General features: G+C 47.7%; 1 protein-coding gene across 1 annotated transcript; it reads left to right on the plus strand.

Moving 5' to 3' along the window:
- The first annotated feature begins 10774 nt into the window (after positions 1–10774).
- LOC140390113 (uncharacterized) lies at positions 10775–18801 on the plus strand. The gene is made up of 4 exons (XM_072475033.1): positions 10775–10946; positions 11657–12981; positions 13744–13891; positions 13982–18801. The coding sequence occupies exons 2-4, from the start codon at positions 12139–12141 to the stop codon at positions 14668–14670; spliced, it is 1680 nt and encodes a 559-aa protein (XP_072331134.1). The 5' UTR covers positions 10775–10946; positions 11657–12138; the 3' UTR covers positions 14671–18801.
- The last annotated feature ends 6644 nt before the right edge of the window (positions 18802–25445 follow it).

Raw genomic sequence — 25445 nt, forward strand, 5'->3', positions numbered from 1 at the left:
GCTCCTGGGTCTTTTGTTCCTCCTTTAGCCCTTCGATCGCCTGTAGTATCGGGGCCAACAGCTCTTTGTTCATTTCCTTTTTGATCTCTTCCACACAGCATTTCAAGAACTCTTGTTGTTCAGGGCCCCATGTTAAACTGCCACCTTCCGACGCCATCTTGGTTTTTGCTTGCCTTCCTTGCCGCTGTTCTAAAGGATCCACTGCAATCTGGCCACTCTCTCCTCCTTTTTCCATCCGTATCCAGGGGGAATTCCCTTCTGGTTTACTGCACAGTGTTTTTAGCCGTCAAAATTGCCGTTGGGGCTCCTATCAAGAGCCCAAAAGTCCGTTTCACAGGGAGCTGCCGAAACGTGCGACTCAGCTGGTCATCGCCGCACCCGGAAGTCGCTCCCACTCTTTTTAAATCTCCATGCTGTCTCTCAGCTCCCGCTCTTTTTAAATCGCCATTCTGACTCTCAGTTCCGGATCTTTTTAAATCGCCAAGCTAACTCTCAGTTCCGGATCTTTTTAAATCACCATGCTGACTCTCAGCTCACGCTCTTTTTAAATCGCCATGCTGACTCTCAGCTCCCGTTATTTTTAAATCGCCATTCTGACTCTCCGCTCCCGCTCTTTTTAAATCACCATGCTGACTCTCAGCTCCTGCTCTTTTTAAAACTCCATGCTGACTCACAGCTCCCGCTCTTTTTAAAGCTCCGCTCTGTCTCTCAGCTCCCGCTCTTTTTAAATCGCCATGCTGACTCCCAGCTCCCGCTCTTTTTCAATCGCCATGCTGACTCTCAGTCACGATCTGTTTAAATTGCCATGCTGACTCTCAGTCCCGATCTTATTAAATCGCCATGCTGACTCTCAGCTCCCGCTCTTTTTAAATCACCATGCTGACTCTCAGCTCCCGCTCTTTTTAAATTGCCATGCTGACTCTCAGCTCCCGCTCTTTTTAAATCTCCATGCTGTCTCTCAGCCCCCGCTCTTTTTAAATCTCCATGCTGACTCTCAGCTCCCACTCTTTTTAAATCTCCATGCTGTCTCTCAGCTCCCGCTCTTTTTAAATCGCCATGCTGACTGTCAGCTCCCGGTCTTTTTAAATTGCCATGCTGACTCTCAGCTCCCGCTCTTTTTAAATCGCCATGCTGACTCTCAGCTCCCGTTATTTTTAAATCGCCATTCTGACTCTCCGCTCCTGCTCTTTTTAAATCACCATGCTGACTCTCAGCTCCCGCTCTTTTTAAAACTCCATGCTGACTCACAGCTCCCGCTCTTTTTAAAGCTCCGCTCTGTCTCTCAGCTCCCGCTCTTTTTAAATCGCCGTGCTCACTCTCAGCTCCCGTTCTTTTTAAATCTCCACGTTGACTCTCAGCCCCCGCTGTTTTTAAATCTCCATGCTGACTTCAGCTCCTGCTCTTTTTAAATCGCCATGCTGACTCTCAGCTCCCGCTCTTTTTAAATCTCCATGCTGTCTCTCAGCCCCCGCTCTTTTTAAATCTCCATGCTGACTCTCAGCTCCCGCTCTTTTTAAATCCCCATGCTATCTCTCAGCTCCCGCTCTTTTTAAATCTCCATGCTGACTCTCAGCTCCCGCTCTTTTTAAATCGCCATGCTGTCTCTCAGCTCCCACTCTTTTTATATCGCCATGCTGACTCTCAGCTCCCACTCTTTTTAAATCGCCATGCTGACTCTCAGCTCCCGCTCTTTTTAAATCGCCATGCTGACTCTCAGCTCCCGCTCTTTTTAAATCGCCATGCTGACTCTCAGCTCCCGCTCTTTTTAAATCGCCATGCTGACTCTCAGTTCCGGATCTTTTTAAATCACCATGCTGATTCTCAGCTCCCGCTCTTTTTAAATCGCCATGCTGACTCTCAGCTCCCGCTCTTTTTAAATCACCATGCTGACTCTCAGCTCCCGCTCTTTTTAAATCGCCATGCTGACTCTCAGCTCCCGCTCTTTTTAAATCTACATGCTGTCTCTCAGCCCCCTTCTTTTTAAATCTCCATGCTGACTCTCAGCTTCCGCTCTTTTTAAATATCCATGCTGTCTCTCAGCTCCCGCTCTTTTTAAATCGCCATGCGGACTCTCCGTTCCCGTTCTTTTTAAATCCCCGCTCTGACTCTCAGCTCCCGCTCTTTTTAAATCGCCATTCTGACTCTCAGTTCCCGCTCTTTTTAAATCCCCCCTCTGACTCTCAGCTCCCGCTCTTTTTAAATCGCCATTCTGACTCTCAGTTCCGGATCTTTTTAAATCGCCATGCTAACTCTCAGTTTCGGATCTTTTTAAATCACCATGCTGACTCTCAGCTCACGCTCTTTTTAAATCGCCATGCTGACTCTCAGCTCCCGTTATTTTTAAATCGCCATTCTGACTCTCCGCTCCCGCTCTTTTTAAAACTCCATGCTGACTCACAGCTCCCGCTCTTTTTAAAGCTCCGCTCTGTCTCTCAGCTCCCGCTCTTTTTAAATCGCCATGCTGACTCCCAGCTCCCGCTCTTTTTCAATCGCCATGCTGACTCTCAGTCACGATCTGTTTAAATTGCCATGCTGACTCTCAGTCCCGATCTTATTAAATCGCCATGCTGACTCTCAGCTCCCGCTCTTTTTAAATCACCATGCTGACTCTCAGCTCCCGTTATTTTTAAATCGCCATTCTGACTCTCCGCTCCCGCTCTTTTTAAATCACCATGCTAACTCTCAGCTCCCGCTCTTTTTAAAACTCCATGCTGACTCACAGCTCCCGCTCTTTTTAAAGCTCCGCTCTGTCTCTCAGCTCCCGCTCTTTTTAAATCGCCATGCTGACTCCCAGCTCCCGCTCTTTTTCAATCGCCATGCTGACTCTCAGTCACGATCTGTTTAAATTGCCATGCTGACTCTCAGTCCCGATCTTATTAAATCGCCATGCTGACTCTCAGCTCCCGCTCTTTTTAAATCGCCATGCTGACTCTCAGCTCCCGCTCTTTTTAAATCTCCATGCTGTCTCTCAGCCCCCGCTCTTTTTGAATCTCCATGCTGACTCTCAGCTCCCGCTCTTTTTAAATCTCCATGCTGTCTCTCAGCTCCCGCTCTTTTTAAATCGCCATGCTGACTGTCAGCTCCCGGTCTTTTTAAATTGCCATGCTGACTCTCAGCTCCCGCTCTTTTTAAATCGCCATTCTGACTCTCAGTTCCGGATCTTTTAAAATCGCCATGCTAACTTTCAGTTCCGCATCTTTTTAAATCACCATGCTGACTCTCAGCTCACGCACTTTTTAAATCGCCATGCTGTCTCTCAGCTCCCGTTATTTTTAAATCGCCATTCTGACTCTCCGCTCCCGCTCTTTTTAAATCACCATGCTGACTCTCAGCTCCCGCTCTTTTTAAAACTCCATGCTGACTCACAGCTCCCGCTCTTTTTAAAGCTCCGCTCTATCTCTCAGCTCCCGCTCTTTTTAAATCGCCATGCTGACTCCCAGCTCCCGCTCTTTTTCAATCGCCATGCTGACTCTCAGTCACGATCTGTTTAAATTGCCATGCTGACTCTCAGTCCCGATCTTATTAAATCGCCATGCTGACTCTCAGCTCCCGCTTTTTTTAAATCGCCATGCTGACTCTCAGCTCCCGCTCTTTTTAAATCTCCATGCTGTCTCTCAGCCCCCGCTCTTTTTGAATCTCCATGCTGACTCTCAGCTCCCGCTCTTTTTAAATCTCCATGCTGTCTCTCAGCTCCCGCTCTTTTTAAATCGCCATGCTGACTGTCCGCTCCCGGTCTTTTTAAATTGCCATGCTGACTCTCAGCTCCTGCTCTTTTTAAATCGCCATTCTGACTCTCAGTTCCGGATCTTTTAAAATCGCCATGCTAACTTTCAGTTCCGCATCTTTTTAAATCACCATGCTGACTCTCAGCTCACGCTCTTTTTAAATCGCCATGCTGTCTCTCAGCTCCCGTTATTTTTAAATCGCCATTCTGACTCTCCGCTCCCGCTCTTTTTAAATCACCATGCTGACTCTCAGCTCCCGCTCTTTTTAAAACTCCATGCTGTCTCTCAGCTCCCGCTCTTTTTAAATCGCCATGCTGACTCTCAGCTCCCGCTCTTTTTAAATCTCCATGCTGTCTCTCAGCCCCCGCTCTTTTTGAATCTCCATGCTGACTCTCAGCTCCCGCTCTTTTTAAATCTCCATGCTGTCTCTCAGCTCCCGCTCTTTTTAAATCGCCATGCTGACTGTCAGCTCCCGGTCTTTTTAAATTGCCATGCTGACTCTCAGCTCCCGCTCTTTTTAAATCGCCATTCTGACTCTCAGTTCCGGATCTTTTAAAATCGCCATGCTAACTTTCAGTTCCGCATCTTTTTAAATCACCATGCTGACTCTCAGCTCACGCTCTTTTTAAATCGCCATGCTGTCTCTCAGCTCCCGTTATTTTTAAATCGCCATTCTGACTCTCCGCTCCCGCTCTTTTTAAATCACCATGCTGACTCTCAGCTCCCGCTCTTTTTAAAACTCCATGCTGACTCACAGCTCCCGCTCTTTTTAAAGCTCCGCTCTGTCTCTCAGCTCCCGCTCTTTTTAAATCGCCATGCTGACTCCCAGCTCCCGCTCTTTTTAAATCGCCATTCGGACTCTCAGTTCCCGCTCTTTTTCAATTGCCATGCTGACTCTCAGTCACGATCTGTTTAAATTGCCATGCTGACTCTCAGTCCCGATCTTATTAAATTGCCATGCTGACTCTCAGTCCCGATCTTATTAAATTGCCATGCTGACTCTCAGTCACGATCTGTTTAAATTGCCATGCTGACTCTCAGCTCCCGCTCTTTTGAAATCGCCGTGCTGACTCTCAGTCCCGATCTTATTAAATTGCCATGCTGACTCTCAGCTCCCGCTCATTTGAAATCACCGTGCTGACTCTCAGTTAGGATCTTTTTAAATTGCCATGCTGACTCTCAGTCCCGATCTTATTAAATTGCCATGCTGACTCTCAGCTCCCGCTCATTTGAAATCACCGTGCTGACTCTCAGTTAGGATCTTTTTAAATTGCCATGCTGACTCTCAGTCCCGATCTTATTAAATTGCCATGCTGACTCTCAGCTCCCGCTCATTTGAAATCGCCGTGCTGACTCTCAGTTGGGATCTTTTTAAATTGCCATGCTGACTCTCAGTCCCGATCTTATTAAAATGCCATGCTGACTCTCAGCTCCCGCTCATTTGAAATCGCCGTGCTGACTCTCAGTTGGGATCTTTTTAAATTGCCATGCTGACTCTCAGTCCCGATCTTATTAAATTGCCATGCTGACTCTCAGCTCCCGCTCATTTGAAATCACCGTGCTGACTCTCAGTTAGGATCTTTTTAAATTGCCATGCTGACTCTCAGTCCCGATCTTATTAAATTGCCATGCTGACTCTCAGCTCCCGCTCATTTGAAATCGCCGTGCTGACTCTCAGTTGGGATCTTTTTAAATTGCCATGCTGACTCTCAGTCCCGATCTTATTAAAATGCCATGCTCTCAGTTCCCGCTCAATTGAAATCGCCGTGCTGACTCTCAGTTGGGATCTTTTTAAATTGCCATGCTGACTCTCAGTCCCGATCGTTTTAAATCGTCATGCTGACTCTCAGCTCCCGCACTTTTTAAATCGCTGTTGTGTTGGGTGTTCTGGATCCGTGGAACACATACAGGTCACCAACACTTGAAATAGTGCAACACTATTTTATTGAATCATTAACTGTTTAACATACTCTGACTGTGGGTTAACACGATACTAACTTTAACTAAAGACCTTTGCCTTGTCCTAACCAGTCGATGCACTCAGCACATGGTGAATGTCTGTGTTGCAGGCTGTGAGCTCTGTCCTCCTAGCTAGCTGCAGCTCGAATGAGCGGGAACTCTGATGCCCCCTGTCTTTATAGTGCGTGTGCTCTAACTGGTGATTGGCTGCGGTGCTGTGTGTGTTGATTAGTCCCACTGTGTCACACTCCTCGCATGTGAATGGTTTTTCCCCTGTGTGAATGTGTTGGTGTCTCACCAAGGCTGATAATTGTGCAAAGCCTGTGTCACACACGTCACATGTGAACGGTTTCTCCCCAGTGTGAATGTGTCGGTGATTCAGCAGCACTGATGATTTTGAAAAAGCTCGGTCACACGCTTCAATTGTTTCTCTTCCATATAATCATCTTTGTGTTGACATTTCTAAAACAGATGCACCTTGTGATCTGATCAGCCTGCGGAGCCCTCTTCACACACCTCACACTGGAACAGCCTCTCACCTGGAGAAATGAATCAGTGGTTCATGAGTCTCGATGAATAATTGATGCTCTTACCACAGTTGGAGCTGACTCACACTTCTTCCCAACCTATGGAAACACTGAACATACAGTGCAGAAGGAGGCTATTCAGCCCATCGAGTCTGCACCAACCCACTTAGGCCCTCACCCACCCTATCCCCATAACCCCTCCTAACCTTTTTTGGTCACTAAGGGCAATTTATCATGGCCAATCCACCTAATCTGTACGTCCTTGGACTGAGGGAGGAAACCGGAGGACCCGGAGGAAACCCACGCAGACACGGGGAGAACGTGCAGACTCCGAATAGACAGTGACCCGGCGGGGAATCAAACCTGGGACCCTAGCGCTGTGAAGCCACAATGCTATCCACTTGTGCTACCGTGCTGCCCAAGGTTGGAAAGATTGGTTCTGATGGAAGGTTCCACACCTCTGACCAATTTCAAATCTGATGTTATGTCAAAACTCTCCTGACCCGACCGATATCCAGATGATGATTTCACTGGCCAACCTCTGTGTTGAGCGATGCCTGGATGTCTTTGAACAGTTGTGTAGTTGTTCCTTGGGTGATGGTCAGTATCTATCTGTGGTGTCTATAATCTCTGTATTCTCTGGTGCAGTATGGTGAAATCCTTCTGTAAAACAGGAAAAGGGAATATGATTTCTTCCAACTGCTGCTCCTTTGCTGAACATACAGCACAGGAACAGGCTCTTCGGCCCTCAAAGCCTGTACCGAACATGATACCACCCTTGGCCAAAACCCTCAGCACTTCCTGGGTCAAATCCCTCGATACCCATCCTATCCATGTCAAGATGCCTTTAATAATAATAATTGCTTATTGTCACAAATAGGCTTCAAATGAAGTTACTGTGAAAAGCCCCTAGTCTCCACATTCCGGAGCCTATTCGGGGAGGCCGGTACGGGAATGGAACCCGTGCTGCTGCCTTGTTCTGCTTTACAAGCCAGCTGTTTAGCCCACTGTGCTACACCGTCCCCTCCATGAACGTTAATGTGTCTGCTTCCACAACCTCCCCTGGCAACGCGTTCCAGGTACTCACCACCTTTTCTGAAAAAACCTGCCTCGCACATCTCCTCTAAACTTTGCCCCATGGACCTTTAACATATGCCCCCTGAGGACTGACCCCTCCACCCTGGGAAAGAGTGCCTGCCCATCCACTCTATCCATGCCCCTCATAATCTTGTTGACCTCAATCAGGTCACCCTCAACCTCTGTCGTTCCAATGAAAACAGTCCGAGTCTATTCAGCCTCTCCACATAGCTAATCCTCTGCAGACCAGGCAACATCCTGGTAAACCTCCTCTGCACCCTCCCCAAAGCCTCCACATCCTTCTGGTAGTGTGGCGACCAGAATTGTGCGTAATATTCCACGTGCGGCCTTATCAAAGTTCTATACAACTGTAGCATGACTTGCCAGGTTTTATACTCGATGCCCTGTCCAATGAAGGCAAACATTTTGTGTGCTTTCTTGACTACCTTGTCCACTTGTGTTGCCACTTCCAAAGATCTGTGGACCTGCGCGCCCAGATCTCTCTGACTTTCTATATTCCTAACATTTTTACCATTTACAATATATTTCCCCTCTATGTTCGATCTACCAAAATGCATTACCTCAATTTTGTCTGGATTAAACTCCATTTGCCATTTCCCTGTCCAAGTCTTCAACCTATCTATGTCCTGCTGTATTCTCTGACAATCCTCAACACTATCTGCCACTCTACCAAGCTTGGTGTCATCTGAGAACTTACTAATCAGACATTTTCCTCCAAATTATTGATGTACACTACAAACAACAGAGACCCAGCACAGATTCCTGAGGAAAACCACAAGTCACAACCTTCCATTCAGAAAAACACCCATCTACTGCTACCCCTTGCCTTTGGTGACTGAGATAGTTCTGTATCCATCTCACCTCTGATCCCGTGTGACTTCACCTTTTGTGCCAATCTGCCATGAGACACCTTGTCAAAGGCTTTACTGGAGTCCATGTAAACAACATCTACTGCCCTCCCCATATCAATCATCTTTGTCACCTCCTCAAAAAGCTCGATCAAATTAGTGAGGCATGACCTCCCCTTCACAAAACCATGCTGTCTATCGCTGATGAGTCCACTTGTTTCCAAATGGGAATAAATCCTGTCTCTGAGGATTCTCTCCAATAATTTACCTACTGACATGAGGTCCACCGGCCTATAGTTTCCTGGATTATCCGTGCTACCTTTCTTAAACAGCGGTACCACATTAGCTATTTTTCAGTCCTCTGGGATCTCACCTGCAGCTAATGAAGATACAAAGATGTCAGTAAAGGCCCCAGCAAATTCCTCCCTTGCTTTCCTCAGTATTCTGGGGTAAATCCCATCCAGCCCAGGAGATCTTTCTACCTGAATGTCTTTTAAAACACCCAATACCGCCTCCTCATTTTCCACAAAGTCCTTTTCTTGCAAAGTACTCATTTAGTACCTCACACATTTCCTCTGGCTCAACACATGGATTTCCCCCCATTATTCTTAAGTGGTCCAATCCTTTTCCATTCACATGTGAGGTTTGTGATAAAGCTCTCATCACTCTCCTGATTCAACAGAGGATTTACACGGGAGCTCTTCAGGTGTGAGGTTTGTAAGAAGGCTTTCACCAAATCCTCTGATCTCCTGAAGCACCAAAGGATTCACACAGGGAAGAAACCCTTCAGGTGGGAGGTTTGTGCAAAGGCTTTCACTCAATCCTCTGCTCTCCCGAAGCATCAGAAGATCCACACAGGGAAGAAACGTTTCAAACATGAAGTGTGCGGTCAAACCTGTGCACGGTCACCAAAAATCAAAACATCAACACATCCCCACAGGGGAGAAGTTATTCAAGTGTGGGGTGTGCAACAAGGCTGTCACATAGTCAATCTTTCTCCTGGGCCACTAACACATACAGAGGGGAGAAATGTATCAATGTGAGTCCTGTAATGACACCTTCACATAGTTATTGGACCTCCTGGAACATCAATGAGCCCACATGGGAGACAAACCCTTTAGTGTGATGTGAACCAGGATTGGTTCCCCTGCTCCTCTCTCGCCAAACACTAACATCTCCACACAGACTTGGAGCTGGCTCACCTGCTTCCCTTACACTGAGAGTTGTCTGTTGTGTTCACCCTCCAGTGCTCAACAATGTAATGTCATGGGATCTTTTACATTCACTTGAGAGGGCCTTGGTTTAACTCATCTGAAATTATACCTCTAATATGTAGTGTGTAATGGCCGTCTGAGAATACTCCAAGTGAACGTCACTTACACTGGATCAATCCACAATGTTTTAATTGTCATTGTCAGGAACTCAAACATCACACCCATATTCGGGGAAGGTGAGTGACCTGATGGTCAGCTGATTAGAGATAAGGTCCATCCCTTTCTTCCTTGGCTGATGTCACTAATTCATGTACCACAGACAGAGGAGGAGGTGTTGTGTATTGTTGACGGTGTCTCAAGAGACACTCTCCAAACACTTGGACAGTCTGTTGTCTCCCTCCCAAATGTCACTTTTTCATGTATCCATGTCTCCTTTGTTCCCCCCCCCTCACCTGTGTTGCCTCTCTCCTCTGCCCCAGTATCTCCTGTGTCCCAGTATCTCCTGTTTCCCTGTACCTCTTGTGTATCCTCTCCCATGTGTCCCTTCTCTCCTGTCTCCCCTCTCCCCAATATTCATGTATCTCCTGGGTCCATGTCCCTTCTGTAACATTCTCTCTTGTGCCCCTTTCTCCTGTCCATGTGCTGATCCCAGCACTACAGGTCATCGCTGCCTTGGATGCTGTGGGATGCTCTTCTGATCTGCTGTCAAACACATCCAAGGCTACACATCCCACACTGATCTTGTCAGTTTGAAAGCCTCCAAGGATGAAGAATGCTTTTCTCACACTAGAAACATCTGTCAAATGGGACAGCACAGTGATATAGTAGCCTCACTGCTGCCTCACGGCGGCGAGGACCCGAGTTCTATCCCAGCCCCGGGTCACTATCCGTGTGGAGTTTGCATATTCACCCCGTGTCTGTGTGGGTCTCACCCCCACAACCCAATGATGTGCAGGGTAGATGAATTGGCTATGGTAAAGTGCCCCTTAATTGGAAAAAACTTGGGCACTTTAAATTTTAAAAAGATTCAGTCAAACGTTTACCAGAGGAACTGAGACAGCAGCTGCAATAAGTGAGGTTTTATTCAGATGGGACAATGACAAGTTTAAATCCCCACCTGAGCTGCTGCTCAAAGTCGCCTCCGTTTCCCCGGTCAGTTTCCCAAACTTCAGGAAACTCCTGTTCCTGCAGAAATATTTGGATTGTCTGTGAGAGTCGTCAATCAGAGAGCCCACCCACTCTGCCCATTCTCTCCTCTTCCTCTACCACAGCTGCTTCACTTCCTGTAGGGACTCCAAACCAAGTCAGGAGATGGTGAGTGAAGGAGCAGAATTTAGAAGAATTACATTGCACAATATCCACACTAATGTTCAGGCAGTCTGACTATCCTGTGGACAATCAGGTGTGGAAATGCCCCTTATGCTGTGTGACAAGATCCAGCTCAGAGACCTGTTTACTCGGTGCTTTGTGCTGAGCTGTTGGATTGTGTGCTGGATATTGAGTGTTTATTGGAAGCATTTCCCTTCTGATTTACAGGCTGAGTTTTGTTGATGGGTCATTGCTGAATATGAGAAGGTGAGGTTTAATTATCTGGGAGGGGCAGAGACATATTTATTGAAATATCTTCTTTAAAGATTTTACCTGAAGGCCTCGGCCTTTCCCAAAAGCCCGAGCTTAGATTTGATAGTTTTGCCCAGTGCTGTGTCTGAGAGCTGAATTTGGGATGTGCAGTCTGAGTGAATGCAGTGTATCTAATTTCCCAGGATAAACCAGAACCCTTCAATCAGCTACATTGAAGCAATATTTTCCTCAGCTTCCAGCACTTCCTGCCCAATGTGGTTTCTTCAAATAATTTAGGAACACAAGTGGAGAAAATTCAAAATCTTCACTGAATTAACATTTCACCTGAATGTTTTTATATGAAACACAAACTCTAATAAGGGTAAAACTGGTCTCCACCAGCACGATTTGAGCTCAAGTGAATTGATAACCCATTTTACGCTCCGATCGACTGTCCATTGCCTGAATTATACCTGGGACGATGAGGTCTGGGCGGAGGAAAGAAAGTAGCCACATTGTCTGCTCCTGGTCATTATCCAGAGTCCCTGCTGGAAACATGATGTGTGACAGTCAAGTGAGGAAAAAGAAAGGACATGTATCTGATCTCAACACAGGGGAATAGCAGACTGACACTCACTGTGGAACAGTCTCTAACTGAGGAGTCAGCCCCTTCAGCAGAAGAGAGGGAGTTGAAGGAAATCATGTTTCCTTTTCCTGTTTTACAGAAGGATTGCACCGTACTACACCAGAGAATGCAGAGAGGATAGACACCGCAGATAGATCCTGACCACCAGCCAAAGAAACAACTGCACATCCAGTCATTTCTCAACATTGCTCAACACAGGGAAGGTTGGGCAGTGAAACCATTATCTGGAAATCAGTTGGGTCAGGGGAGCTTTGACATATCATCAGATCTGAAACTGGTCAGTGATATGGAACCTTCCATCAGAACCAATCTTTCTGAATATTTGGCTGTGAGTGATCGGTCAGGTTGAGGCTGGGTAGAAGTGTGAGTGGGCTCCAAGTGTGGTGAGAGCTTCAATCATTCATCGAGCTTCATGAACCATTGACTCATGCCTACAGGTGAGAAGTTGTTCCAAGTGTGAGGTGTGTGTCGAGAACAGGATCATAAGAGGTGTGTGACAATTCATTCTCGCCGTCATCAACCCTCCATCAACACCAGTACCTTCACAGGGAGAAACCATTCATGTGCAAAATGTGTGACAAATCATTCTCGTTGTCCTTGCCCCTCCGTAAACGCCTTCACACAGGGGAGAAACTCTTCACGTGCGAGGTGTGTGACAAATCATTCACACGGTCATCACGGCTCAGTGAACACAAACATCTTCACACAGGGAAGAAGCCCTTCACATGCAAAGTTTGTAACAAATCATTCTCATTGTCATCGTACCTCCGTCTGCACCAACGCCTTCACACAGGTGAGAAACCCTTCACGTGTGAGGTGTGTAACAAATCATTTGCACGGTCAACAAACCTCAGTGCACATAAACGTTGTCACACAGGGGAGAAACCCTTCAGATGTGATGTTTGTGCGATGACTTTCAGCCGAAATGACAACCTTCTAACACACCAGAGGATTCACACTGGGGAGAAACCCTTAACGTGCGAGGTGTGTGACAAATCATTCACGCTGTCAACAAGCCTCTATAAACACAAACGTCTTCATGTTGGGGAGAAACCCTTCGCTTGCAAAATGTGTGACAAATCATTCTCGCAGTTATGGAACCTCCACAGACACCAACGCCTTCACACAGGAGAGAAACCATTTTCATGTGATGTGTGTGATAAATCATTCACACAATCATCGATCCTCCGTAAACACCAAAATGTTCACACAGGAGAGAAACCCTTCCTATGCAAAATGTGTGACAAACCATTCTCCAAGTTATGGAATCTACGTGAACACCAACGCCTTCACACAGGAGAGAAACCATTCACGTGTGAGGTGTGTGACAAATCATTCACACAGTCATCGACCCTCCGTAAACACCGACTCACTCACGTAGCGGAAAAACCCTTCCGATGCAAGGTATGTGACAAAGTATTCTTGGACTCGTTGGCTCCTTGCGTATACCATCATGGTCACACGTACGGTATGTGACAAATCATTTTGAGTCACCTTCCCTCTGCACACAGCAATATATTCACAGGAGTGAAACCATGCACGTGTATGGTATGCAAAAAAATCATTCTCTGATTAATCAGCCATCTGTACACACTTGTGAGAAACCAGTTATATGCGTGGTGTGTGAAAAATTTCAGTCATCAGACCATCACAGACTTGAGTGCGTTCACAATGCAGCTCACCTGCTTCCCTTACACTGAGAGTTGTCTGTGTTGTTTACACTCCAGCGCTCACACAGGGGAGCTGTCCTTCCAAAGCATTGTCTGTCTCAGCAGTGTCTGTCTCCAACCTCTCCCACCATCAGAACAATCATTTCAAGAAAGTCAATTTAATCTTTGACCAGATCGGCAAGCATCACCAGACGACATCAATCTGTTTGAATCCCCTGCCTGTGCACAAGTTTCCCTGTGATGGACAAGAGAACAATACCTGAATATTAAATATATATGTTATTTTTAAAAATTTTAAATCCTATTTTTTGAGTTGAAAATATAGAAAGATCACATTATGTTTCTTTCCTAATTTTGTGAGGTTTTATAAAATGCAGTTACCTTGGAGAAGTCCCCCTGGGTACAGGCTGAAAACTGTCTCCAACACTCGGAAAAGGTATCTCAAGACAGCACAGCAAAGTCTGGACCATGATTTTTTCTTCATCTCTTCCTTTAGGTAAAGCTGGCCCATAACGCCCAGGAGCGCTCGTTGACTAGAGGGCGGGTTCCGTACATCACGGAGCTGACGGAACAGGAGGAGTTCACGAGGAAGCTGTTTGATCTCTCCAACCCCACGATAACCAATGATATGGGGATGAGTGAAGGTAATGTCAGCAGCTGAGTGTTTAAACCATCAGGAGGAGAGTAAATTTATGTGACAAAATATAATAATTGTGATTTTCTTCCTCTGACAGATACACAGGTGTCTGTGAACACATCAGATGGAGGCGAGTTGACAGCAGTGTCCGAGATTCCTGAAAGGGCTGATGAGGAAGGGACGGACGTGAATACCTCACAGCAATGTGGCATGGCAGCTGCAGTGAAGGAGGGAGAGGAGTGTCAGGAGGATAAGATGTCTGATTTGGAGGGTAGTGTTGGTGAGTTCAAGTTAAATATTGTGGCTTGTGTGAAGGAGGAAACCTGTGATGATCTGGCTGCTGTGGTGGAGGGAGGGCACTTGGAACCTTCCGGAGATGAGGAACTTGCAGCTTTGGGAGCAGAAGCTCCGCCGTCTCCACAAGCACACGGACAACATCCGGCCCATACTGCTGGTGAAGAAAATGAAGATGATCTGAAATCTCTTGTGCGCTTCCATCAGGAACAGGTTGAAAGTGCGGAGAGTTATCAGGCCACGTCTAACTTGCTTCAGCAAACTTTGACTGAATTTAAGACAGACATTAGCCAGCATCTACAAAGAGACAATGAAATTCTTCAGCATCATCTACAAAGAAACAATGAGATTCTTCAGCATCACCTACAAAGAGACAATGAGATTCTGCAACATCATCTCCAAAAAAACAACGAGATTCTTCAACAGCATCTCCAAAGAAACAATGAGATTTTTCAGCAGCAGAATAAGAGTCTTTGTCAGATTCTGCAATGAAACTGAATGAAATGAGGCAGATTCTATGGCCGATTGTAGCCCCTGCACCTTCTGGCCAGCAGCAGCCCAGTGCTGCTGGACATGTCTCTGGTACAGGAGAGGTCACATTACGGGGACGGGGGAGACACAGCAAGTATTAGGGGTCCATCCCTCCAACACACCCTCCCCGACCCCATTATCTTTCCTTTCTGAGGGATATTTTTCTGTCTGGATTTTGCCATTACAGAGAGCCTCTCCATCGTGATGACAATGGTGGAAGAATCACAAATCCATGAGTCCTGTCCCCCCCCCCCCCCCCGGTTACAGCACCTCCCATTTTCGTGGGATTAGGAATGGGAGGAGTTGGGATTTGCATGTTTCACAGAGGCAACTGTCCGTAGAAATCAGCAGCTGTCTCCACTCATGTGGTTTTGAGTGAGAGATGTCTGCAAACCAACTTGTGCAGGTTAGGCCCAATAGAAGCAGTCTGAACTCCATAGATCTGTTTGGATAGTTGGGGTACGCTTTTGTGGAGGATATGGTTCCCAGACATCTTTGTGGGAGGTAAACTGCCCTTTGAGATTACTGAAAGTCGGAATGAATGTGCATGGAAAGTGCATAAACTCATGGAACTGAGAACTCAAAAGAACTGTCAAAAACAATTGTCAGAAGAGACTTCCGGTGGCGGCCATGGAGTGAGTGGTCTCACACAGGGCAGCTTCGCTCGAAGGTGTTGGTTTAGACACTTTATACCCAGTAGTGGGGTAACTCCTGCAGGAAAGTGGTGCAGAAGGTTCCGCTGCCACTAGCTCTGGGGTAGTTTGCGGGGAGCACAGGGTACAGTCAATGGTCAGGGTGTGGAATCAGCTGCGGGGACGCTTTAGTTGGAGAGGATGTCGGTGTTGACACCACTGTGTGGGAAGCGTAGGTTTAAGCTGGGGGAGATGGATGGCATGTATGGGAAGTGGAGGTAGGCGGGGCTGGTGAGAGCGAGGGATTTGTACTTGGAAGGGACGTTTGCAGATCTGGATGAGGTTTGCACGTCTGTGGGAGACGTTTGAGTTGCCAAGGGGAAGTGAATTTGGATATATGCAGGTGAGGGACTTTGTGCAAAAGGGGGGGAGGATATTTCCCAGGTTGCCGGACTACTTATTGCAGCAACTGCTCCTCCCAGATGAGTTGGGAGAGGGCGGGATTGGGGATATATATGGGTGGTTGGGGGAGCAGAGGGAGGGGGCTCTGGTGGAGGATCAAGTATAAATGGTAGGAGAGGTTGGGGGGCCAAATAGGCTGGGGACTGTGATGCAAGGCGATGTGTAGGGTGAATTCAGCCTCCTGCGTGAGGATGAGCTTGATTCAGTTTAAAAGTTGAAAACAGGATACTTATGACCCAGGCGAGGATGAGTGGGTTCTTCCAAGGGGTGGCCGTTGAGTGAGAGAAGTGTGGCCGAGGGCCAGCAAATCATCCACATGTGTTCTGTGGTTGCGAGAAGCTGGAGAGATACTGGGAAGCGGTGTTTGGGATGTTATCTAAGATTGTGTGGGTGCAGGTCAGGCCAGACCCAGTGGTGCCGATTTTTGGGGTATCGTAAGTGCCGGAGCTGCTGGAAGGGAAGGGGGCGATGTGTGGCTTTCACCTTTTGGCCTTCAGCCCAGTGAAGGATCTTGCTAAATTAAAAGTCGGATACGTCGCCGGGGGTGGCGGCCTGACTGAGGATTGTATGATTTTCTCCGGTTGGAAAAAGTTATATTTGAGTTGAGGGGATCAGCAGAGGGCTTTGAAACACGGGGTTGTTCACGATAATGAGGAACTACCTATTGGGGGGGGCGTCAAAAGGGGAAATCTGATACAAACGGTGGGCTGTTTGTGGAGTGTGTTTTTGTATATGTTGCTGTTTTTTTACACTTGTTTGGAATAAAATACATTTTAAAATATTGGGAGAAGTGTCAAGGTGAACTGACAAAAGGAGCTGTCAAGCTATCCAGGAATTTAATCTTTAATTCCTGAGCATCTGGAGTTTTGAAATTTATTGCCTTTCACGCTGTCTATTGACGTAAGCCTCAGTTAATGACTGGGTTGACTGTTGCATGATACATTTCACAACTATCCAATGTCACAGGTGGGTGCAGGCCATATCATTTTGATTGACAGCTCCAAGTGGTTATGAACACTTTAAGTGGGACTATGAATTTCAATGCTTTTTTTCAGACAAGGTGATGCAATTGAATGAAATGTTTGTTATAAGAATGTACTAATTGGGTTTTTCTTTTAAATTAATGGTTTAAAAAAGTAAGGTCTGCAATAGACACTTAGTACTTCATTTTATTGAACCTCAGCATGGGTCCTGAGGTCTGCCTAGTCTGGTTAATCGGTGAGCTGGTACTGGTGGTATAAGGGCAATGGTTGGGAGGCATGGGCTGATTTGAATCAGCATAGAGTTGGCATTGAAGCTTCCAAGGGCCATGTGGATTTGGTAGGGGAACAGAGATTGTCATGGAGGGTATGAGGGGCCATGTGGCAGGGGGCTGGGGTATTCATTGGCATGGATGGGTCATGGTAGGCATGGTGTGTCAGTGGCTGACAGCTGTTTTATGTTTCTCTTTTTTAAACTTCGATACAGTGCCGGTTCTCCGAGACAGGCCTTCCACCCTCCCGCCTCTTCACCCAGCATCCTCCTCACTCACTCCAGGGTCACCCTGCCCAACTTCCTGGGTACTCCACCACTCTGGAATGAATATCCCAATTTCCAGGCCTTTTATGCTGGTTTGGGTTTGCTCCAATCAAACAGCTCAGCACAAAGCACCGAGTAAACAGGTCTCTGAGCTGGATCTTCTCACACAGCATAAGGGGCATTTCCACACCTGGTTGCCCACAGGATAGTCACACTGCCTGAACATTAGTGTGGATATTGTGCAATATAATTACTCTAAATTCTATGTCCTGCTGTATTCTCTGACAATCCTCAACACTATCTGCCACTCTATCTTTTAATTTAAAGTGCCTAATTCTTTTATTTTTCCAATTAAGGGGCAATTTAGTTTGACCAATCCACCAACCAGGCACATTTTAGGGTTGTGGGGGTGAGACCCACGTAGACACGGGGAGAATGTGCAAACTCCACACTGACAGTGACCCGGAACCGGGATCGAACCCAGGTCCTCATCACTGTGAGGCAGCAGTGCTAACCACTGCACCATCGTGCCGCCATTATGGGATAAAATTCAATGGAATCTTAATCCATCACTCACTGAATATTAATTCTTGAATGAGTATGGATATTACAGGATGCCATCTCTAAAAACTGCTCCTTCCCTGACAAACTAACAACATCAGCGTGGGATGAGTATCCTCGGATGTGTTTGACAGTAAATCAGAAGAGGAAGACCCACAGCATCCAAGGCAGCGATGACGTGCAGTTGTAAGATCATCACATGCACAAGAGAGAGGGGAACACAGGCGAGAGGGCAATGGAAGAGAGGAGCAGAGAAGAGATTGGGAAGAGAAGAATTAACCTGTGCTTGGAAAGCAACTATTAATCAGGAAGTGACTCTGGGACATGTGAAGTTACGCTCTAACTCGGGGAGTAACAGTGAACTTGGGGAGTGACGCTGTGACTCGGTGTGATTCTGTGCCCAGGGCAGAAACTGGGGAGTTCCTCTGGCTTGGGAAGTGACAATGACTCGGAGATTGGCACCAAAGTGACCAATTCTGACATAAAATAACGGACATTTGATTGTGGGATCTCAGCGGGGCTGGTGTGCGGGGAGGGGGCCGTCAATTGGTGAGAGAGGAAGCGGGTTATTCCCTGACCTGCTGAATATTTCCGGTACCCTCTGCACGTGTTAATGACATCACTGCGCTCCGACACCACCTTCCTGATTCTGTGTTGTAAATACTCTGCAATGTTTATTTAGTCCCATTTGTTTCTGGCAGTGTTTTTTATGCTTCTGTTGTCACGACAGCCTGGGTTAGTGCGCAGTCAATTCCAGCCCCACTTGATCCAGAGTCACAACACAGGTAAAATTAGATTTTATTTAAAATAGCCAGGGTCTTTGGCTGAGCTAATAAACTGCAGTCACCAGGTTTGTAACTTTCACGCAACTAACCTTTTATGATGTACAGTATTATAATTAAATGGACAGAAAATGTAACTGATTATCTCATCACCATTTCCCAACCCCCCTTCCTGACTACCCCCAACCTCCACACACTCAGACAAACAACACCAAGGGGAAAGGGGTGGTGGAAACGTAAAGAAAATATTAATAAGATAAAAGGATAAAGATCTTTGCACTGTGATGACTTCTAGTCAGTGTCTTTCTGAAGTCCATAGAACATTACAGCGCAATACATGCCCTTCGGCCCGCGATGTTGCGCCGACCTGTGAAACCACTCTAAAGCCCAGCTACACTATTCCTGTATCGTCCATATGTCTATCCAATGACCATTTAAATGCAGACCCAGGGCTCAGGGAGATTCCCCCTTTCCTGTTCACAGACTCTCGGGCCACTCCCAGCTCCCACCGAGTCTTCTCCCCCACCCCAACCTCCCAGTAATGTCTCCCTGATGTGAATCCCTCTGATCCCAGGACAAAGGGCCAGGGATTAAACCTTCCCGGGGTGTCGGAGCGGCTGCTGGTTGTCTCCGAGACTCACACTGGTCCGGTCCTCAGACAGGATGAGCCGGGGATGCGCTGTGTTCAGATCCAGAGTCAGAGAGGCTGGAGCTGGGGGAAAGTTAAAATAACACAGTCAGTGATTTAGAGAGGGAGGGGGAGGGAAGAGAGTGGGAGGGGTGGGGAGCAGAGGAGAGAGGTTTGTGAGGGAAGGGGAGAGGAGAATGAGTGGTAGAGGTGAAGGAACAGGAATGGTATGGGAACATGGAGAGAGGGGCGGATGAGGGGAGAGGGAGTGACACAGATGGAAAAGAGAAGGGAGGGCAAGGGATGCAGTTGAGAAGGGAGATAACAAGACAGCAATGAGGGAGTGGGGAGAGCAGGAGTAAAGAGTGAGAGTCCAGATGAAAGAGTTTGGGAGAGGGTGAGAAACAGTGAGCAGTGTATCATAGCAGGATAGTGTGGGGCGGTGAGAGAACGAGATGATGGGGTAGAGAGTCCAGGCTGGCAGGGAGAGTCTGTGTGTGAGAGACAGGAGGATGGGGAATACACAAGTGGGAGAGTGAGAAAGAAAGAGGGTGATGATTAGTGAGAGAAATAGTGTGGGAAGGGAGAGAATGTGCAAGACAGAAAGGGAAAGAAAGTGGAAGGGGCAGGACAGAAAGTGCAGAGGGTGAGGGGGAGATATACAGCAGAATGATCAGGGAAGGGCAAGGATGCAATTGGAGAGAGTATGGGTAGGTGGGAGAGAGTGTGGTGTTTTAACAAGGCTAAGGCCGCACTGTACAAGAACAACGTGAGGTTTGGTGTGGTGTACCCGGCTCATCTTCGAGTAACTTTCAAGGACACAGATTATTATTTTGATGGACTGGAGGATGCGTTTGTGAGGAAGCACGGATTGGGGATGAACTGCAGTGCTTGAGGACTATGGAGTTTGTTGTTTGATTACTGTTAAGTTCATCTGTATTTGTATCTTGTGGGGGACTGTTATAATGTGGGGGTGGATTTAGTGTTGGCGAGTCCACTACTGTTGCAGGCAGGGCATTCCACACCCTTACTACTCTCTGAGTAAAGAACCTACCTCTGACAAGTACTATATCTATCTCCCCTCAATTTAAAGCTATGTCCCCTCGTGCTCGACATCACCATCCGAGGAAAAAGGCTCTCATTGTCCACCCTATTTAATCCTCTGATTATCTTGTATGCCTCATTAAGGTCACCTCTTAACCTTCTTCTCTCTAACGAAAACAGCCTTAAGTCCCTCAGCCTTTCCTCATAAGATCTTCCCTCCATACCAGGCAACATCCTGGTAAATCTCCTCTGCACCCTTTCCAATGCTTCCACATCCTTCCTGTAATGCGGCGACCAGAACTGCACTCAATACTCCAAATGCGGCCGCACCATAGTTTTGTACAGCTGCAACATGACCTCATGGCTCCGAAACTCAGTCCCTCTACCAATAAAAGCTAACACACCGTACGCCTTCTTAACAACCCTATCAACCTGGGTGGCAACTTTCAGGGATCTATGTACATGGACACCGCGATCTCTCTGCTCAACCACACTACCAAGAATCTTACCATTAGCCCAGTACTCTGTATTCCTGTTACTCCTTCTAAAATGAATCACCACACACTTTTCTGCATTAAACTCCATTTGTCACCTCTCAGTCCAGCTCTGCAGCTTACCTATGTCCCTCTGTAACCTGCAACGTTCTTCCGCACTGTCCACAACTCCACCGACTTTACTGTCATCTGCAAATTTACTCTCCCATCCTTCTGCGCCCTCCTCCAGGTCATTTATAAAAATGACAAACAGCAGTGGCCCCAAAACAGATCCTTGTGGTACACCACTAGTAACTGAACTCCAAGCTGAACATTTCCCATCAACCACCACCCTCTGTCTTCTTACAGCTAGCCAATTTCTCATCCAAACTGCTAAATCACCCTGAATCCCATGCCTCTGTATTTTCTGCAATAGCCTACTGTGGGGAACCTTATCAAACGCTTTACTGAAATTCATATACACCACATCAACTGATTTACCTACGTCCACCTGTTTGATCACCTTCTCAAAGAACTCAATAAGGTTTGTGAGGCACAACCTACCCTTCACAAAACCGTGTTGACTATCCCAAATCAAATTATTTCTTTCTGGATGATTAGAAATCCTGGGCGTCATTCTCCGACCCCCCGCCGGGTCGGAGAATGGCCGTTGGCCGCCGTGAATCCCGCCCCCGCCGAAGTCTCCGGTACCAGAGATTGGGCGGGGGCGGGAATCGGGCCACGCCGGTTGGCGGGACCCCCCGCTCAATTCTCTGGCCCGGATGGGCCGAAGTCCCGCCCAGAAATTGCCTGTCCCGCCAGCGTAAATCAAAGCTGGTATTTACCGGTGGGACCAGGCGGCGTGGGCGGGCTCCGGGGTCCTGGGGGGGGCGCGGGGCGATCTGACCCCAGGGGGTGCCCTCACGGTGGCCTGGCCCGCGATCGGGGCCCACCGATCCGCGGGCGGGCCTGTGCCGTGGGTGCACTCTTTCCCTTACGCCTCCGCCACGGCCTCCACCATGGCGGAGGCGGAAGAGACTCTCCCCACTGCGCATGCGCGGGAAACTGTCGGCGTCCGCTGACGCTCCCGCGCATGCGCCGCATTTCCGCGCCAGCTGGCGGGGCAACAAACGCCATTTCCGCCAGCTGGTGGGGCGGAAATCCCTCCGGCGCTGGCCTAGCCCCTCAATGTTGGGGCTCGGCCCCCAAAATGCGGAGCATTCCGCACCTTTGGGCCGGCGCGATGCCCGTCTGATTGGCGCCGTGTTTGGCGCCAATCGGCGGACATCGCGCCGTTGGGGGAGAATTTCGCCCCTATCTCTTATAAACCTTTCCAAGACTTTGCCCACAACAGAAGTAAAGCTCACTGGTCTATAGTTACCAGGGTTGTCTCTACTCACTTTCTTGAACAAGGGGACAACATTTACTATCCTCTAGTCTTCTGGCACTATTCCTGTATACAATAACGACATAAAGATCAAAGCCAAAGGCTCAGCAATCTCCTCCCTAGCTTCCCAGAGAATCCTAGGATACATCTCATCCGGCCCAAGGGACTTATCATAGAATCATATCATAGAATTTACAGTGCAGAAGGAGGCCATTTGGCCCATCGAGTCTGCACCGGCTCTTGGAAAGAGCACCCTACCCAAGCCCATACCTCCATAACCCAGTAACCCCACCCAACACTAAGGGTAATTTTGGACACTAAGGGCAATTTAGCATGGCCAATCCACCTAACCTGCACATCTTTGGACTGTGGGAGGAAACCGGAGCACCCGGAGGAAACCCACGCACACACGGAGAGGACGTGCAGACTCCGCACAGACAGTGACCCAAGCCGGGAATCGAACCTGGGACCCTGGAGCTGTGAAGCAATTGTGCTAACCACTATGCTACCGTGCTGCCCTATTTGCACCCTTTCTATTTGCACCCTTTCCAGAATTGCTAACACCTCCTCCTTATGACCTCAAGCCCTTCTGGTCTAGTAGCCTGTATCTCAGTATTCTCCTCAACAATATTGCCTTTTTCCTGTGTGAATACTGACAAAAAATATTCATTTAGCACCTCTCCTGTCTCCTCGGACTCCACGCACAACTTTCCACTACTGTCCTTGACTGCCCCTACTCTTCATTCTTTTATTCCTGACTTACCTATAGAAAGCTTTAGGGTTATCCTTGATCCTACCTGCCAAAGACTTCTCATGTCCCCTCCTGGCTCTTCTTAGCTCTCTCTTTAGGTCCTTCCTAGCTAACTTGTAACTCTCGAGTGCCCTAACTCAACCTTCACGTCTCAACTTTACATAAGCCACCTTCTTCCTCTTGACAAGTGATTCAACTACTTTAGTAAACCACGGTTCCCTCGCTCGACCATTTCCTCCCTGCCTGACAGGTACATACTTATCAAGGACATGCAGTAGCTGTTCCTTGAACAAGCTCCACATTTCAATTGTGCCCATCCCTGCAGTTTCCTTCCCCATCCTATGCATCCTAAGTCTTGCCTCATCGCATCATAATTGCCTTTCCCCCGCTATAACTCTTGCCCTGCGGTATATACCTATCCCTTTCCATCGCTATTATAAACGTAACCGAATTGTGGTCACTATCACCAAAGTGCTCACCTACCTCCAAATCTAACATCTGTCCTGGTTCATTACCCAGTACCAAATCCAATGTGGCCTCGCCTCTTGTTGGCCTATCTACATACTGTGTCAGGAAACCCTCCTGCACACATTGGACAAAAACGGACCCATCTAAAGTACTCGAACTATAGCGTTTCCGGTCAATATTTGGAAAGTTAAAGTCCCCCATAACAACTACCCTGTTACTTCCGCTCCTATCCAGAATCATCTTTGCAATCCTTTCCTCTACATCTCTGGAACTTTTCGGAGGCCTATAGAAAACTCCCAACAGGGTGACCTCTCCTTTCCTGTTTCTAACCTCAGCCCATACGACCTCAGTAGACGAGTCCTCATCAAACGTCCTTTCTGCCACCGTAATACTGTCTTTAACTAATAATGCCACCCCTCCCCCTCTTTTACCACCTTCCCTGAGCTTACTGAAATATCTAAACCCCGGAACCTGCAACAACCATTCCTGTCCCTGCTCTATCCATGTCTCCGAAATGGCCACAACATCGAAGTCCTAGATACCAACCATGCCGCAAGTTCACCCACCTTATTCCGGATGCTCCTGGCGTTAAAAGTAGACACACTTTAAACCACCTTCATGCCTGCCAGTACACTCCTGCAACCTTGAAACCTTACTCATGACCTCACTACTCTCAACCTCCTGTATCTGGAGCTACAATTCACGTTCCCAACCCCCTGCCGAACTAGTTTAAACCCTCCCGAAGAGCATTCGCAAATTTCCCCCTCAGGATATTGGTAACCCTCTGGTCCAGGTGCAGACCATCCCGTTTGTAGAGGTCCCACCTACCCCAGAATGAGCCCCAATTATCCAGGTATCTGAAACCCTCCCTCCTGCACCATCCCTGTAGCCACGTGTTCAACTGCTCTCTCCCTATTCCTCGTCTCGCTAGCACATGGCACGGGTAACAACCCAGAGATAATAACTCTGTTTGTTCTAGCTCTAAGATTCCACCCTAGCTCCCTGCATTCCTGCCTTACATCCCTATCCCTTTTCCTACCTATGTCGTTGGTGCCTCTGTGGACCACAACGTGGGGCTGCTCCCCCTCCCCCTTAAGGATCCCAAAAACATGATCCGAGACATCATGGACCCTGGCACCTAGGAGGCAACACACCAACCACGAGTCTCTCTCGTTCCCACAAAATCTCCTATCTATCACCCTAACTATGGAGTCTCCAATGACTAAAGCTCTACTCCTCTCCCCCTTCCCTTCTGAGCAACAGGGACAGACTCTGTGCCAGAGACCTGTACCCCATGGCTTACCCCTGGTAAGTCGTCGTCCCCCACCAGTATCCAAAGCAGTATACGTGTTTACTAAGGGGAACGACCACAGGGGATCCCTGTACTGACTGCTTCCTCACAGCCCCTCTCACCGTCACCCATCTATCTTCATTCTTCAGAGTAACTACTTCCCTGAAGCTTCTATCTATGGCCACCTCTGCCTCCCGAATGATCCGAAGTTAATCCAGCCCCAGTTCCCTAACGCGGTTTCTGAGGAGCTGGAGATGGGTGCACTTCCCACAGGTGAAATCAGCAGGGACACTGACGGCGTCCCTCACCTCAAACATTCTGCAGGAGTAACATTGCACTACCTTCCCTGCCATCCCCTCTAGATAACCTGCGGTAAAAACAAGAAAAAGAAAGAAAGAGCTTACCTAATATTCACTCAACCCCTTAGGTTAGAGGAGGTGGAAGGGTGGGGGACACTACAAGTGTAGTGTCTCGGGTTTAGCAACCGCCCAACTTATATACAGGTCCAGCGTTCATTCTGGTACTTCCCTTCTGGGCTTGAGATGTTTTCTCTGGCAAAGTTGTCGACCTTCTCTGCAGACTCCGCATCATTTAAGTTCATTCCAAAGATGTGCCAGGCACTCACTGGTTTTAGAATAATAGAGCAGTTCTTTCATTTCAGCAAGAGAGAGAGAGAGAGACAGTGTTCCTTTCACTTCCAAGGTCTAAATGCTTCTGCCCAGTTCTCTCAGAAAGCATC

The sequence above is a fragment of the Scyliorhinus torazame genome, chromosome 14 (assembly GCF_047496885.1).
Source record: "Scyliorhinus torazame isolate Kashiwa2021f chromosome 14, sScyTor2.1, whole genome shotgun sequence".
Classification (NCBI taxonomy): Eukaryota; Metazoa; Chordata; class Chondrichthyes; order Carcharhiniformes; family Scyliorhinidae; genus Scyliorhinus; species Scyliorhinus torazame.